At 39.1% G+C, this 16,235-nt stretch overlaps 1 protein-coding gene across 2 annotated transcripts in view; it reads right to left on the minus strand.

Moving 5' to 3' along the window:
* The window catches only part of aatka (apoptosis-associated tyrosine kinase a), a 56,413-nt gene extending 44,422 nt beyond the window's left edge, over positions 1 to 11,991 (minus strand). For both annotated transcript variants that reach the window (XM_058770257.1, XM_058770256.1), the window contains exon 1: positions 11,445 to 11,991. In XM_058770257.1, coding sequence (XP_058626240.1) covers positions 11,445 to 11,535 — 91 coding nt within the window. In that variant the 5' untranslated portion in view covers positions 11,536 to 11,991. The remainder of the gene's footprint in view (positions 1 to 11,444) is intronic.
* Positions 11,992 to 16,235: the final 4,244 nt, after the last annotated feature.

Here is a 16,235-nt window from a genome sequence, read left to right on the forward strand (position 1 = left end):
AGAGCCTCAGGTGCAGAGCCGCTCAGCTTAACCTGCGCTGTGTGAACGTCCTCTAACCGCACAGGACACTCACAGTGGTGCAGTGTGGCTGCTTTGCATTTAATCTAGCATCACAGATGAAAGGTTACTTAAAAAAGCTTTTATATTACTAATATCAGTAGCTTAATATCTTAATATGATGATAATAACATAACAATCTAATTTCTTTGAGTTAGTTTTGGATTACCCCAAGGTCACAAATGTATGAGCCTATTTTCACCTATATAAAAGTTAACTGTAATTATTTTATTATGGCTATGTATATTACTGTTTAAAGCTTTGGGGTTGGTAAGAATCTCTTATGTTTACCAAGGTTTGTGAGATAGTATTACAATTTAAAATTACATTTTTCTATTTGAATATATATTTTTAAAGCAATTTATTTCTGTGTTGCTAATCTGAATTTTCTACATCATTACTCCAGTCCACAGTGTCACATGATCCTTCAAAAATCATTCTGATATGCTGATTTAATGCTCAAAAACATTTCTTTTTATCATCAATGTTTTGACTAATCCCCAATTTATTTGTTTGTTTGTTCATGAGCAGAAGTGTAATTGTAACATTATTTTACTGTGGCTATATTTATACATGATTACAAGTTTATATCTACCTTTTGACTGCAACCTTATATTTTCCAACTGTGACTTTAAATCTCACAATATGACTTTTATTCTCACATTTACCATTTTATTTTTTGCTTTAAAGTGGGAAACAGGCGTGTATACTTATGTAATTCAAGAAAAGGGGAAAGCAACATCTACATTGACTTTTGCCTACATTTCCTATGTGTAAACATGAAAACAGTGTCACTATTACATGGTCATATTTTATCTTAGAAAAAAAGTTGAATTTTTAGGGTAGGAAGCAAAGTGCGGCAAAGTCAAGTGAGATGGGAAAAGAGGAAATAAGCGAGTCAAGCTGATTTATTGAAACTGGGATTGAAGCGGCAAGTGACTTTAACTAACAGAGTACAAAACCGCACATCAAAAATAGGAAGAAAGAGTACACTGTCATCCATTTTCCATAACATTATCAAACAAGAGGTTAGCTATAGATGAAGCAGAGAGAATATAATAGGTAAACGTGAATAAATAAGAAAGCTGATGGAGCAGTGCCCTCTAGGTCATGACTGCAAAGTGCTGTTGTTATATTCAACAAGGCATACAAAAGCATTGAGATTTGTCTTTTTATGACACATACTATTTTACTTTACAATACAATGCCACCAGGGCTTTAAATTTTAAGTACTGCTTTTTTTAAGTACGCCATTGTTAGCACTCTTCAAGCTGCTCTTTTGTATTTCTTTGATACTCTCTGACTCTCTGCAGACGAATGTTTAAAAAGAAACTACCAAAAAACAACCTTGAATTCAGTAGTAGGTGTTGTCCAAAAGACATATGACTCCCCACAGACCTCCAGACATGGACATTAATTCCAAAACTCATCAGGCAGGAGGCCTTCCGGACGAGAGCTGGGCTTTATGAAGCCGTGGCACAACATTGTTGTGGCATCAATAAGTTATCGCCTCGTCCACTGCTAGGAGTGGACACTGTCTGCGAGAGAGTGTATTTTAACAATCGTGTTGATGCCTGATGGGAAGGAAGCACAGAAGGGAGGGAGGGCCACCTGTGTCCCTATTTTTAGCCTCCATCTCTCTCTTGCCGTTTTTCTCATGTACACGCACTCTTCCTCCTCCTGTCTCAGCACAGCATAAGTTTCCAGCTGAGCTGTTCTTTTCCTCATGTTTGTACACTTTAAAGGCACGCATACATTGTCACATATACACACAATGCCTTTCACTTCTGTGACCAGGTGCTGACAGCTTTGCAGAGTTGGTGTTGTGCCAATCTTGACACTACTGCAATAAAAACTCCAGTGAGGGTTGCATTCTTCCAGAACAGCATTATTTTAGTGTTATTATATACTAGTGCAGTGTTTATGAGTTTTTTTTTCTGTTTTCATTTTAATATTAGTTTAAATCTTTAAACTCAGTTTCAGCTTTATTTTTATCAATTTTAGTACTTATACTTAAACTTTTTTTAGTTAGTTGCCAAGTCAACATTTCTGATTTTCATTTTTTAGATTTATTTATTTTTTTCATCTAGTAATTTATTTTACTTTATTTCAGATTTATTTCAGATACCAAAAACATTTTTTACTTTTAGTTGTAATTTTTTGTAAGCACAACAACAAAACTCTTCCAGACAGGGAACATTATTCATCAGACAATGTTGCTTGGGGTCATCTGGACGAGCAGCACATTTTTCCCCTCTCTCACACTAAAAAACAAGACCCAGCTCCATTTGCTTCAGTGGGTAAGCCTGTATCAGTGGGAATCAGAGAATAAACGATGAGCACTGGAACGCTAGTGGAGATACTCGTTCAGCTCCACGACAGTATTGACCTTTACACACTGATATAGAGCAGAGTGCACCAGAATCTAGCTGAGACAACGGGAAAACAAGACAAGTGACATTTAGGGAAGAATATTGGGCCTAGTATGGGGTGGGATTGGGGGAGTGATTCACATTTGTCCCAGTTTGGCCTTCTTGGAGTTTAAGGAACATCAAGAGGGAAAATCTGGCTCTGCTATAAAGTGTATGGTGAACTGCCTACACCGAAAATAATGGCTTTTAAACAATTTTCACATAAAAATTGCTAGCAAATGTTAATTTGTTAAAATGTTATGTTAAAATATTACATTTTATTATAAATTTTTACTTTTCATAGCATAAAAACCATACACTGTTTGTCATTTAAAGTTAATCTTTAAAAAACACTAATAATTTAGTAACACTTGTAAATGTAATCTAGCAGATCTCAAATTAATGAAGTTTTCATTTATCAGTCTTCAGCCTTAAAGGGGCAATACATGAAAATACTAGAATTTTCATGCATTAATCGCTTTTTTATTGCCAATGTATAAACCAGTAAGCTATACAGGTATAGGACTCGGGACATTTTGGCCGGGAAAGTCAAAAGTATGTGACATTTACACACTCTCAAGAGCCTCTCTTCCGTTCTTTGACACATGAAATGAATGCTTATGTTTAGGTTAATGCCAAAAGTACTATTCTGTACTGTAAATGTGTCATGCAAAGAAAAGGGATTAATTCAATCTATAGTAAATCTATATAGTCCTCAGTCTCAAATACACATCAGAATCAAACTATCATAACAGTGTAATTTTAATCACCTCATCTGTCGACATGATGCTGGTGAACTGCAGAGCTGGCGCAAACATATCCACATTGCTCTGATCAGATGGTTTCTTAACTGCTGCTTTCTCACCGCTGTCATTTTTTTGTGTGTGTTTATTTTGAGAGTAAACTGCATAGCACACATGTATATATTCATCGTTTATATGTGCTGTACTTTCATATATTTCTCATATAGTTAGCTCAGCAACATGCTATTTGCAAGCACTAATGGAAACAATTGTGAGATGAGTTTCGTATGCAGTGCTATTTGTATGACACAGATTCGCTAATGCATTCAGTTATCAATAATGTTTTACGCTCCGCTACGTTTAACACGTTTTATCATATTTGCACAGATTTCTCACCACAATCACAGCAGAACATGTGAACAAGTGTAGCGATCCCAAGAGAGCCTTATCATGGCCTATGCAGAAATACACACAAACACACGAGTAAACAAAAAACATCCTTTCATTAAACAGTCAATGCTGAATCAGTGGAAAAGTGCTGTGGTCTGTTCACTGTCCTAGAGAAGAATTGATGCTGACAGCTGCCTTCTGTCAACCACTGAGTGAGTGAGACGACAAAACCACCGAGAGAGGGAGAGAGCGATATATTGCCAAATTGCTATTGGGTGTTGAAGCGGCTGAAAGAATGAAGACATTGAACCGTGTGGTGATTTGGAGAAGGAATGTTTCTTGGTGAAGGTTCAATGAGGGTGGAGGATAAACAGCAAGTGGCTCTTTTCATTGCATGTAAAGCGCAGAACCACTAGTTCAGCACAGATGGCAACCCATAGTCCTCGTAACCACAGTAATCAGCGGGGCTTGACGGGTGATGGGGAGCAAGCAATCTTAAATGCCTCTTCTCAGAAGCTTTACTTCTTTACATCTACTGGTTGTGAATGTAAGTCTTGTAAATAAGGCAAACAGTCACTGAAAGGACAGAACGAGTACTATGGAAGTCAATGGCTACAATCAACCATTGGTTACCAAAGTTCTTCAAAACATCTTCGTTTGTGTTTAGGATTAAAAAAAAAAAACTCGACTCAAATTGATTTCAACAGAATTTGACATTAGCATGATCCTAAGTTAACAGTGCAATACAGAAGTCCCTTTCAAGGAAAATCAGTTCACTCTGCGGCCATATTTGCAATGCCTCTGAGGCAGCTATTTCAGACATGCAAGACCAGCTCCTTTCTACTACAATGAGGAAATATTAAATTCTCAAAAACTGATTGCCAAACTCACATTTAAATTGCATATTTCAAATCTGATCACATAAATGTTGTTTCTTAAGCATTAAAAAAGCATGACCAACTGGCCGATTAGCTTTTTTTTTAGAAGGCGGGACTTATTACAGTATATTGCACATTGCACTTTCTTCTATTCAAATTAATACCAATGAACTATTTGTACAGTCTTTGAGCATAAAACTGCATAGAAAACAAACACTGGATAAAATAGTATATTTTGCATTAATTAGATAAATATATGTTTTTCCTCTTTTTGGATGGATTTCCTTCACTGAGTTCACTGAATTGCATTATCTTCTCCATGAATTATACATGCCACGCTGTCTTATAATTTGGTAAAAGTTATCTTGAAAGGCAATGTAATTATCGTTTGAAACTGACTTTGTGTCGGGAACTCATCTGTGATGCCTTAAAATGCTGTTTATGTTCCAACTCACTAGGTTTTGGAGTAGATCCTTTGACCAGAACCCCAGCTTTGTTGTGTTGTCTCCATCCCTAGATAATTCATAATTAATTACTCAAAGTCATTTATTTTTAGTGCAGGGTATCTTTGCATTGCTGTTCCTTTCATGCCCCCACAGAAATACTTATCAGAACACTAATTTGTTTCTAAGTGTGTGTGTGTGTGTGTGTGTGTGTGTGTGTGTGTGGAGACACATTCAGGAAGGAGGCAGGCGATGTGTTTTTCTGTGACCATTCCCTCTCAGGAAAAACATGTGTGACACAGATAAGAAAACAACATCCAAAGACAAAACACACACATAATTAGAAACAAATTTAAAACTGAAACTCACATTTATGCCTCAACACAAACAAATGCACACACACACCAATAAATATGCTTAAACTATACTTCATCAAAAAGGATGAAATAAATACATAATTTTCCTCTAAGCTTTAAGATCATACCAACATCATACAAGGAAACCCTCACCACAGATATGACTATCTAGCATTGAATAAGAACATAATGATCTCTCTCATCCAGCTGCCTGTTTACACGTTTTCCTGTGTAGTTCCTTATTTTGACGAATGACAGTTCTTCTCTTATGCACTGCAACACGCACATATGCTCAGCGCACACTACAAGACTAAAGCTTGAATTGACTGAAAGGCAGATTCTGTTTCTTCCAAAGTACTTGAACAAATTTACCTTGACTAACCTCGACTGTTATTCAATTTTACACCTACACTGTACCTGATCATACAGTAGATGTTTCATTTGTTCTTGTTCTGAATGCTCTTCATAAATCTCTCCACATCCGCTCTAAGACATCAACACACTTCAGTCTTCTTCCAGGCTGCCTCACATGGCATGCAGCATTCGCAGCATTCACCCAGACGAGGTCAGGATGAGGTGGTGCAATAAATACTGCATGAACTCATCTGTCAGTAAGAGGCAGTCAAGTGAATTCGACTATAAGTGTGTGTTTGGGAAGGAGACAGCAGTAATGCAGTATGTACAAAATCCCATCTTCTTATTAAGACAGACAAGGTTAAAAAGTATATCCAAATGCAATGCGTTGGAAATATTGCTCTCTTCTTTCATAATAGAAATTACTTAGTGGACTAAGACAAATCTTAACAGAAACGAAATCTGAGAATGGTGTCTGGGCCGGATTAAAGTATTGTGGTGCCCCTGACGCTTCGCTCCAAGTGTTGTTGTTTGACTAGCGCCTCGGTGGCTTGTGTTACTTGGCTTAAAGTTTGATTTATGAAATCTGTTCAGCACTGTCAGGAAACAATATTGGCATAAGCCAGAAGGACAGCAAAGGCAGCATCCTTTCTTCCTGAACTACTGCTTAAGAGTGCTGCTATCTATGTTTTTTCTCCAGATAATATCACATTTCTACTGCACATGAACTCCATAAAGGTTCAGAAAACAGATTTATGGCCTGATATCATAGAAGAACTTCAAAAGATGGTGTTGGAGAACTCTTTTAAGCTCTGTGTTTCTGTAGTTATCTATCTATGTGCTTAAAAAAAAAAAATGCAAGCTGCATCTCTAATCCAAAGAAAGTACAGATTTACTGATATTACAATTCTGGCAGATACCGATAAACTGAGAATTATTTAATGGTTATGACTGATAACCAATAAATGTCTGATATAAAAATTCTAGACTATGTTGTCAAAGTAGATTAAAACTAAAACTGAAATCAATCATTTTAACTGCTCCTGGTGAATTTAGGCATCACAACATTATAATGTACAGTAGTGTTGTCAAAAGTACCTACTTCAGTACCAGTCACTTCTTAACATTTTAGATTAGGGAACACATATTCTCTATTAATTAAGAGTTTTCCCTCAATAAACTCCTAATTTGCTGCTTATTAATAGTATTAGTAGTAATATTACTAATAGTAGTTGTTAAGTATGGGGCAGGATTAAGGGATCTAAAATATGTTCGTACAGAATAAGGCATTAATATGTGCTTTATAAGTATTTATAAACAGTCAATATGCTAGTAATATGCATGCTACTAAACAACTAGTTAATAGTCAGAATTGGTCCTTAAAATAAAGTGTTACTGAAGTTTCCATAGTCTTTTTTATGACATATATGTGAATAAAACAGCTTCGCGAATACACAAAAAGTAGAGTGGGACTTGATTTTGTCCATTGGAAATTGATTGGATTGATTGTTGTCATTTGCTTCTGCTGCGATCTCGTATGAGTGACAGGTTGTCCAAGCGAACAAGACATCAGAGAAAAGAGGGAGGGAAATTTTTTGGATTAAAAATCACAAGGGCACATGCATTTTTAATAAAATGATGTGCACAGATAAATCACTTATAATAAATACGGCAATATTCCATTTAAAAATAAGAATTGTCCATTTTGATTTTTGGTGACTTTAACAAACCTGCATTTTTAAATGTGTGGAGAGAAGTAGCTCATGTACTTCAGGCCCTGGTTGTAAATCGTGTGCTGTTATGGTTCTGAAGAGGCCTGAAATACAGCTTTGAGCTTTTGAATTGCATTCTGTTGACTTTGCAAATCTGTTGACTTCAGCAATTCACCATGATTGAAGAATCCAGACACGACCCTATCCATGGTGCTGATTCTGAGCAGGTACAAAAGCCAGTCACCTTCAGTCGCCATGTTACTTACTGAAGCCTGCATAGCTAGTTCATCAGCAAAGCAACAGAAGATGTAGGCTGCAGTCTAAAGAGTGTGCTTAAACAGCTTCCTGATGCACACGATTAATAGCTCTATGAACTCAACATCGATCTGTCTGCAAAAGCAGCATGTTCATAACAGAACACTCAGACCTAAATATAATCAGACAGAACAAAATAAGCAGAAGAAATCCACAGCATTTACAAATAGCATCCATCTTAAAAAATAAAAATAAAATTCTGATTGAATGAGCACCGGCTGAAGTCCTTGACTGCTTTGACTACACATTCTATATTAATGCACTTGCATATGTAAGTCGCTCTACAAACACGCAGCTTTTCAACACATAAGACATTCATTTATGGACTGGAGTTGTGTGGATTACTTGTGGATTACTGTGATGTTTTTATAAGCTGTTTGGACTGACGGCACCCATTCACTGCACAGGATCCATCGGTGAGCAAGTGATGTTATGCTAAATTTCTCCAAATCTTTTCTGATAAACTCATCTACATCTGGGATGCCTTGAGGGTGAGTAAATTCTCAGGAAATCTTATTTTTATCTGAAATATTCCTTTGAGACCTTCATCAGACACTTCACATAAGTGCTGTTTGTCCTACACAACCGCTTATAACCATTCAGGTGCGCAAGGGGTATTTATTTGTTAATCATCTAAAAAAAGCAAAACTTCAAAGCAAATTGGAATCAGAGAGAGTCTGGGATGAAACAAAACCCTCATAAATTTTCAGAAAACTGTAGTAAACAGTCACAACCGCAGGCAGGCCTTGAAGTATTGTGAAATCATCCTCTTACTGAGGATAAGGATTGTGTTGTTGTGACCAGGGAGCAGTAAAGTCCAGTTCACAGACAGTTCCAGGCCAACCACATCCGTGATGCATGTGGCTTTATAGGACACATGAATAGAGCCTGGCCTGGTAAATAACCATCAGTATGCAACAAAGCTACAAATTCTGACAAACGCAAGAATTCTTGCCCTAACAGACCACTTTTGAATGCTTTGATGTGGTTCTTTCCGAGTCATCCATAAACCATCTTAGCGCAACAACCCTAAACACAGGGATGGGTATAGTAAGGAATGTATAGGCTGTGGTTCTGATTTCGATTAAACATAACAATTATGGCTCTATAATCCTTTTTTAAATAAATGATCATTTACTATAACAAACTCATTTGTGACTATCTAATTGTAATATAATTGGACTGATTCTATACTACCATTCAAAAGTCTCTAATGCTCACTAAGACTGTATTTATTTGCTAAAAATATACAACAACATTGTGAAATATTATTCCAATTTAAAATATGTTTTTTAATACTCCACTCCAGTGTCACATGACCCTTCAGAAATCATTCAAAAACAAGCTGATTTGCTGCTTAAGAAAAAAAAAAAAACATCTATTATTCTTTTGTTTTCAGGAGAACTAGAAAGTTCAAACAACGAGCATTTATTTGAAGTAAAAATATTTTGCAACATTATAAATCTTACAATGTAATATTATAAAACATTCACTTTTGATCAGTTTAATACATTCTTGCTAAATAAAAGTTTAATTTTTTTCAAAAAATTACTGACTCCAAACTAAATGGTAGTGTAAGTTTCTCGTTTCTCAGCTCAAGGTAATGACTTAAGGTTCAGAGAACAAATCGCTTCAATTCAGTGAGGGAGTGAATCATTACAGTGAATCAAACTAAAGACTAAAGCTTAATTTTGAGAGTAATTCTTAAAAATCTGCTTATAGTTAATTTGCAAATGAACCAGATAAGAGCCTGTTTTTAATCTTTTTAAGAAATTCCAGAACACAATGATTTTGATTTTTCACTGTTCTGTTCTTTTTAAAAAGATGGACCCAGTTCTTATCCGATTCCCAACCCCATAAATTACACTAATACAGTCCTAACCTTAAAACAGCACTTGACATGCAAACTGCTGTAATGTGATGAAGCAAACTGCCCTGTGCCATTATAATCCACATGACTTTGCTACGTCCTTGTGTACGTCCAAGAAACTGAGGGTGGGAGACTGATTAGTCTCCTGTCATACACCACACCATCCATTGCCACTGAAACATTGATTCTCAATCCCATTACTTGGCCAGTCAGAGTAACAGATTGCTGCTGACTCCAGCCCGTTATAGGGCATGTATATCACCCAGGCAGCCTACAGTCAGTCACCCTAAATATGTCCTCATAAAGCGAGAGGGAATCTTTGCAGGCTTAGCCAATGCCCTTCCCGCACTACTATCATCTCAAACCAGGGTGGAATGTTGTGAATAAAATATGGAAACTCATGGAATCCTCATTTCATCTTTATTCTTAAATATAAAGGTTCTTTATTGACATCAATGGTTACATAAAGAACCTTTAACATCCATTGCACAAAAGGTTCTTTATAGTGGAAAAAATGTTCTTTAGATCATTAAAATGTTCTTCACACTAGTTCTTTAAAGAACAGTCCACTTAAATGTTCTTTGGGGAACCTAAAAAGCTTTATCAAACCTTTATTTTAAAGAGTATTGAGCTTGATCTGATTTTCTGTCATTGCACGCAAGAGAAATGAGGGAAGTTATGGTTAGCAGGAATGCAAGATTGCAATTGAATCAAGCACAGGACTGTGCACCGGTCAAGGCATCTTTTCAGCTATAATTCCTTGGTCGTGATTGGGAGTGTCCGTGGCCCTCATATTGCTCAATCTAATTACAGCAGTGGGCGTTACATAATAGTTTGTTACGGCTTCCCAATCAGTGAGCCATTCAAACACTGATCTGCATGCGAAGGGCATATCTAGAGTGCCTGGTAAAAACACAGACAGTGAAAACCAAGAGCATTGGTGAAGAAGCTGACCCCCTCCGCACCCCAGATTCAGAGAGGCAGCTGAACAGTACTAATTCATTAGTATGCTGCACGTCACCTCGGCCAGGGATGCTTTTGGCTCTGTTTACAGCACTACATATTTCTTTCCTCACCTACATCACTTTAATTCATGCCGCTTGGCTTTCTAAGGTCTATGCACGCACTCTGATGCATCACATGCTGTATACATTGCTCCTAATGAACGGTGTGAGCCTACTGCAGACATGCAGCCTCTCTCACCGGGCTGCAGGGCACGCATGAAGAGGGAGCTTGATGCCACAAGAGAGGGTCTGCACGTGAATCTCAGTCTCACTGGTCGGCCTCCAACCACAAAGCGCGGTCTGCCCTCATGGTCACTGAGTGAGACACCACAGGCTGCTGACTTCTCGAGGAAGTAAATAGCAGTGCTCAGATATGTCAAACACACAGACATTACGCAACGAAACTGCCTTGGGAACACAGGACACACAAGAAGAGGAACACACCAGTTCTGGCTGACTAATGCCAAGTCAGCTCCGTTTGACTGCAAATATGCAAAACACACTCTGGCTCTGTAGTGCATAATGCGCATGCATGTGCGAGTGCACACACATGTCTTCTGATAAATGCATTATTCACAAACAAATTAATACATAACATATTTATACATTTATATGCATCAAAATGTTTAAAAACAGCTGAAAAAAATACCGATTAAAGCCATGCAAATATATGTAGGCTAGCAATTTCATTTAACCACATAATTAAAAATAAATGTAAACGTTTGCAAAAACATACATTTAGGCCTTTATTATGCATTTTGTAAATGTTTTAACCAAAACATGTATGTGGCTGTTTCAACATGACAAATATAAAGTCTAAATTGTTTCAACTCATTGGTAGCATGTACATCATCGCATATTTAATGAATAATAAACGGTTGCGGGTCAGAATATGTCATGTTTTTACTCACCTGGGTCGAAATGTGAACTGAAGGCAAAACTGGGATTAAATAAAACCGAGGACATGACCGCGACAAATACAGACGCTTTCATCCTCCTCATAAGGCTTCAGAATTACTGCAGGACACAGCGATTGTACATTAAATAAAGAAAAAAATGGCTTCATAAAAGAAAATTAGGCATGAGGGTGCTCCGATGCATCATGAAACACAGCAGCGCTCACTTCAGATGTGTCGGATTAAGAAACAGATGCTGGGAAACATTTCCGCTCGTCTGTGCTGCGTTTAGCGCGTTTCAGTGTAAACAGCGCGGTGTCTCCTCGTCCATCAGGCTGTTTACTGAAGGCTCCTCGGGGTAGACCACCTATCAGCGTCGCTTTTTCTCCATGTGCAGGCTATGCACCAAGATTTTGGTGTCTGGCATCAGTCCAGTATCATTCCCGCAAATGTTCTGCTCTGCCTGCATCTGTGCCCTTCGGACACGCAGTGTTTGACATATACATAGAGCTCTGGGCAGTTTATGTCGGCGTGTATAATGGAGTGTGTAGAGGAGGATTATTAATGCTGCAGCGGCACTGACAGACAGGAGAGCGCTCTCGAGCGAGCGCTGTCACACAACAGCACTGTGACGGGTTTGGTCGAGAAAAAAAATAACAACAGTCGGTGCTCAAAATCTGATCTGTAGGAAGTAAAGACTCTTGCCTGTCTAACGGAATGCCTACACTATAATATAGGTCTTCCCTGTTGAAAATAACAGCTTGAACCATCTTAAACTGGTTTGCTGGTCTGGTTTAAGATAAAGGCAGACAAACAGAAAGTAACCGAAATCCCTCTAAAACTAGCAACATACAACATATCAGACTGAGAGATAAACAAAACATCAAGAAATATCTTTGAGGATGTATACTACTACCATATCGTGGATAGAAAAAACTACAACCCTAAATGGCATATGGGCTCTGTAATGCTGGTAGAACAAAATTCTTGGTGAAACGGATTTGTCAAACTGCAATGTGAATTTGTGTTTACGCTCATGACAGATTCAAAGGTTTCTGTTTACAACATGTTTACAGCAGTTTTTTCAGGGTTGCGCATTGTAGCCAATTAGAGATATATCTGTTGATTTTTCGAACGCAATGGCCAATCAGAGGTTTGCAATTTTATCAGAATCCACTCATTGCTCAGAACGTTTTGAACAGTTTTGTTCAGAGCTGAGTTAAGGCCCATTCAAACCAAGAATGATAACTATTGTTGTATTGTTTATTTGGTAACTATATTAGCATCCACACCAGCAGACCATATTGTCTGTTTATTCTAAGCGCACGCTCGTCTACTGCTTTAAATTTTCAAGCTTGTTACAGCAGGATTGATTCTGATTGGCTGTCAATGTTTTTATCATTCATCAGCTGGAAAAAAAATTGTTTTGAAAATTATTCCAACTACATCGTTTCTCTGTGCTTTTATCGTTATAGCTGTGATGTGGACTCTGCTAATTTTTAATACTGAGAACGATTTTTAGAAACTATATCTTTATAGTTATTGTTCTTGATGTGAACTGGGCATACACTGTGATTTTTTGTCAATTTTCAGCCAATTTTTGAGTCATACAACTCTCTTTCGGATGAATTTCAGCTTTCTCATGTGTCATTTGTAGTGCAGTGTACAGGGGGTAATGAGAGGCGATTAATCGTCAGTCGGTGTGTTGGGTGAATTTTGGTCACGCGAGAGTTCCCCCCTCCCATGGACTGCAATTTCAACTGAGGGGGCCAACCCCATACCATGTTATTTTGTGATTTTGATAGCCAGTTCCCCCTTGAGCATGACTGAGCTATAGCTTTGGCCGTGATTGGGCTAGTTTTGAATAGCAATTGACCCTTCACCAGGAGTTTGATTGACAGGCGATCATAATGCCAAATCTGCCATTTTGTCCAACAAACAAACAAGACAGGAGAGTAGATTTATGTTGGTGGACTTGAATTTGAAAAATGGTGTGTACTGACATCTTTCTGCAGTGGAAACAAGATACATTCTGATATTCATTCATGTTTATTTCATGTTATGAAAAGTGGAAGAGGTGATTGGTTCACGTGCTTCTACAGTGATCTGTCTCGACACATTAAAGAGCCACAAAACAGTACAATTTCTTTAAAAAAATGACAAAATTTGAAAGCTTTGATTCATTACAAAAGTAATCTGAGAGAAGTGCACTGCGCTTGTCATAATATCACAACTATGCAGTGTTCTTAACCATATAGTGCATATTTTAGGTTTTAGACATTTAAATACACATAAGTACTAGTAAAACAATACATTTAGAGTTTGTAAAATACACAAAGACGTCTATGGAAGCAACAATAACAATCCATTCAAATTTAATTTGCCGATATGTTTTATTCATATCAGATACACATAGTGTAAGTAACTATAAAGTTCACTCTAGCAAAACAACAACCGGAACAGGTCCATAACCCTGACATTACTCCAGGAGCCCTTTCTGGGCTGGACGTGGGAGCAGGAGCCCTCTCTGGGCCGAATGTGGGAGCAGGGAGCTCAGGGGGCCATGGTGGGATCAGGCAGTCCAGAGAGCCATGGCAGAGCAGGGAGCACAGGGGGCCATGGTGGGATAGCCTCCCAAGGCCTTGGCCTCAGCCCGGCCCCTACAGCCTATAGCCTATATAGCCCCCCCAAAAAATATTCCTTGGGGGAAATCTCGGATTCCCTGGCTGGAACTGGCTCTGGGCTTGACTCGGGATCTGAGCCCTTCCTTGGGCCAGACGTGGAAACAACAGCCCTCTGGGCTTGACTCGGGATCTGAAGCCCTCCGTGGGCCTGATGTAGGAGTAGCGTCCCTCTCTGGGCCGGACTTGGGAGCAGGAGCCCTCTCTGGGCCGGACGTGGGAGCAGGAGCCCTCTCTGGGCTGGATGTGGGAACAGGAGCCCTTTCTGGGCTGGACGTTGGAGCAGGAGCCCTCTCTGGGCTGGACGTTGGAGCAGGAGCCCTCTCTGGGCTGGGTCTGAGAATGCAGCGGCCGGTGGGCTTGACAATGGCGCGGCCGGCAATCCTGGCTGAGGACAAAGGAGGAGCTTCGGAGAACTCGGGGATGCGTGGATGGCACTGAGGGAGCGGGCTCATTGTAACCGTATGTGCAGGGTGCTGGCTTGTGGTGAGCTGGAGCAACCACTTGCTTCCGGATGGGAGGAGGATGATGATCCTCCACATCGACAAAGAACTTGGAAGCATTTAAATCAAGAACGTAATTTATAAAATCCGCTACGGGTCTGCGGCAATCGTCATTCTTCCCATCCGGAAGCACGCATTAAACATGGAATCGCTCCATCTCACCAAATGTACCAGACACAGAAACTCCTCCACATACTGCTCCAAAGGCCGTCCCTCCTGCTGGAAATCGAAGAGAAAGTCCTCAGCCCAGTTCATCTTGTTAGCCCAGTTCGTCTGGTGTTCTCATTGTAGCTACTGTGAGGAGTGAGGAGTGAGGAGACAAGGAGACGTAGGAGTTAACACAAAACGAGAGTCTTTAATAATCCAAATCACAGCGAACACAGGGCAGGCAGGACACACACGTTGCACATTGACGTTTAGCCACCGGACAAGGAGACAAGGGGCAGACAACTCTTTAAATAATCAACTAAGCGAGGTAATAACGAGACACACCTGAGACAAATGAAACGCACTAGGAGCAGGAACAGGAAGAACCAAATATGGGCACAATGAAACACGAGGGAGAAACTAGGACACAGAGAGCACATGGGGAGCAAAACAACCAAAGCTGGTCCATAACCCCGACAAGAACATGATGTGTGGCGTGAGAGGGCCATGGCTTGTCGTACATAGCAACAGTAACTAAGGGGGTGGGTCTTTGCGATGGGTCAGTTGGGCTAGTTTTGTTGCACAGACATGGCAATCCCCTTGCAAATCCTCTCATAATAACATGTAGACACAACTTCAATAATAGATTCATAGTGCAGTGTACAGAGATTCATTGATTATGGATTTGAATTTGAATAAATGTTTTGTTTTTCATGCTTCTCCGAGAACCAACGGACATGCACATGCTTTCGGAAGTGACATCCGCATATAAATATTTGATTCACCCTCAAAATTACAATGATTGACATTAGGGTTAGAGCACCTTGACTAATTTCAGAAGCAACATGATCTCTAGTAACAGAGGAAAACACTAGGGAGAAAACACGATTTCTACCAAAGGGGAAAACCCATGATGCAGGTTTTGTCCAGAGTCTAAGAATTGCTTACTGCTGCACTGGTAACTAGGTGGTATTTTCATTCAAAAATGTTACATCTACATTTTCTGTGTCACGGCTGTGTTCCAGACCATGTCTGGTGTCTGAGAATACTCAAGTAAAAAAATTCAATTTCTGTCCCCAAAAAGTTCCAGTCAGGCTGCGTTCCAGAACTCTGAATTCTCTCTTGAATAAAAACTACTGTAAGGTCATGTTAGTCACCACCTAAATGGAAATAACATCAAATGATTCTTCTATTGAAAGTAGGGCTGATCGATCTGAACTGACAAGCTATAGTCTGATCTTGAGCACAGTTCCAGTAGTTATTTTCAATTAGGAGGTGGGATAATTCCAAGTTCTGAAATTTTATGGAACATAGCATGATACAGTATATCTTGAGAATGCTAACCATTAGCATAGCCATTCATCTCAAAGGCAGCTGCTGAGTTACACAACTTGGATGCTGACATCTTTGCTTTATTCAAGTGACTGATCACTCTGGAAAATGAGATGCTGACAATGCTGATAACCAGGGGCTGA

Source organism: Onychostoma macrolepis, chromosome 03, assembly GCF_012432095.1.
Source record: "Onychostoma macrolepis isolate SWU-2019 chromosome 03, ASM1243209v1, whole genome shotgun sequence".
Taxonomy (NCBI): domain Eukaryota; kingdom Metazoa; phylum Chordata; class Actinopteri; order Cypriniformes; family Cyprinidae; genus Onychostoma; species Onychostoma macrolepis.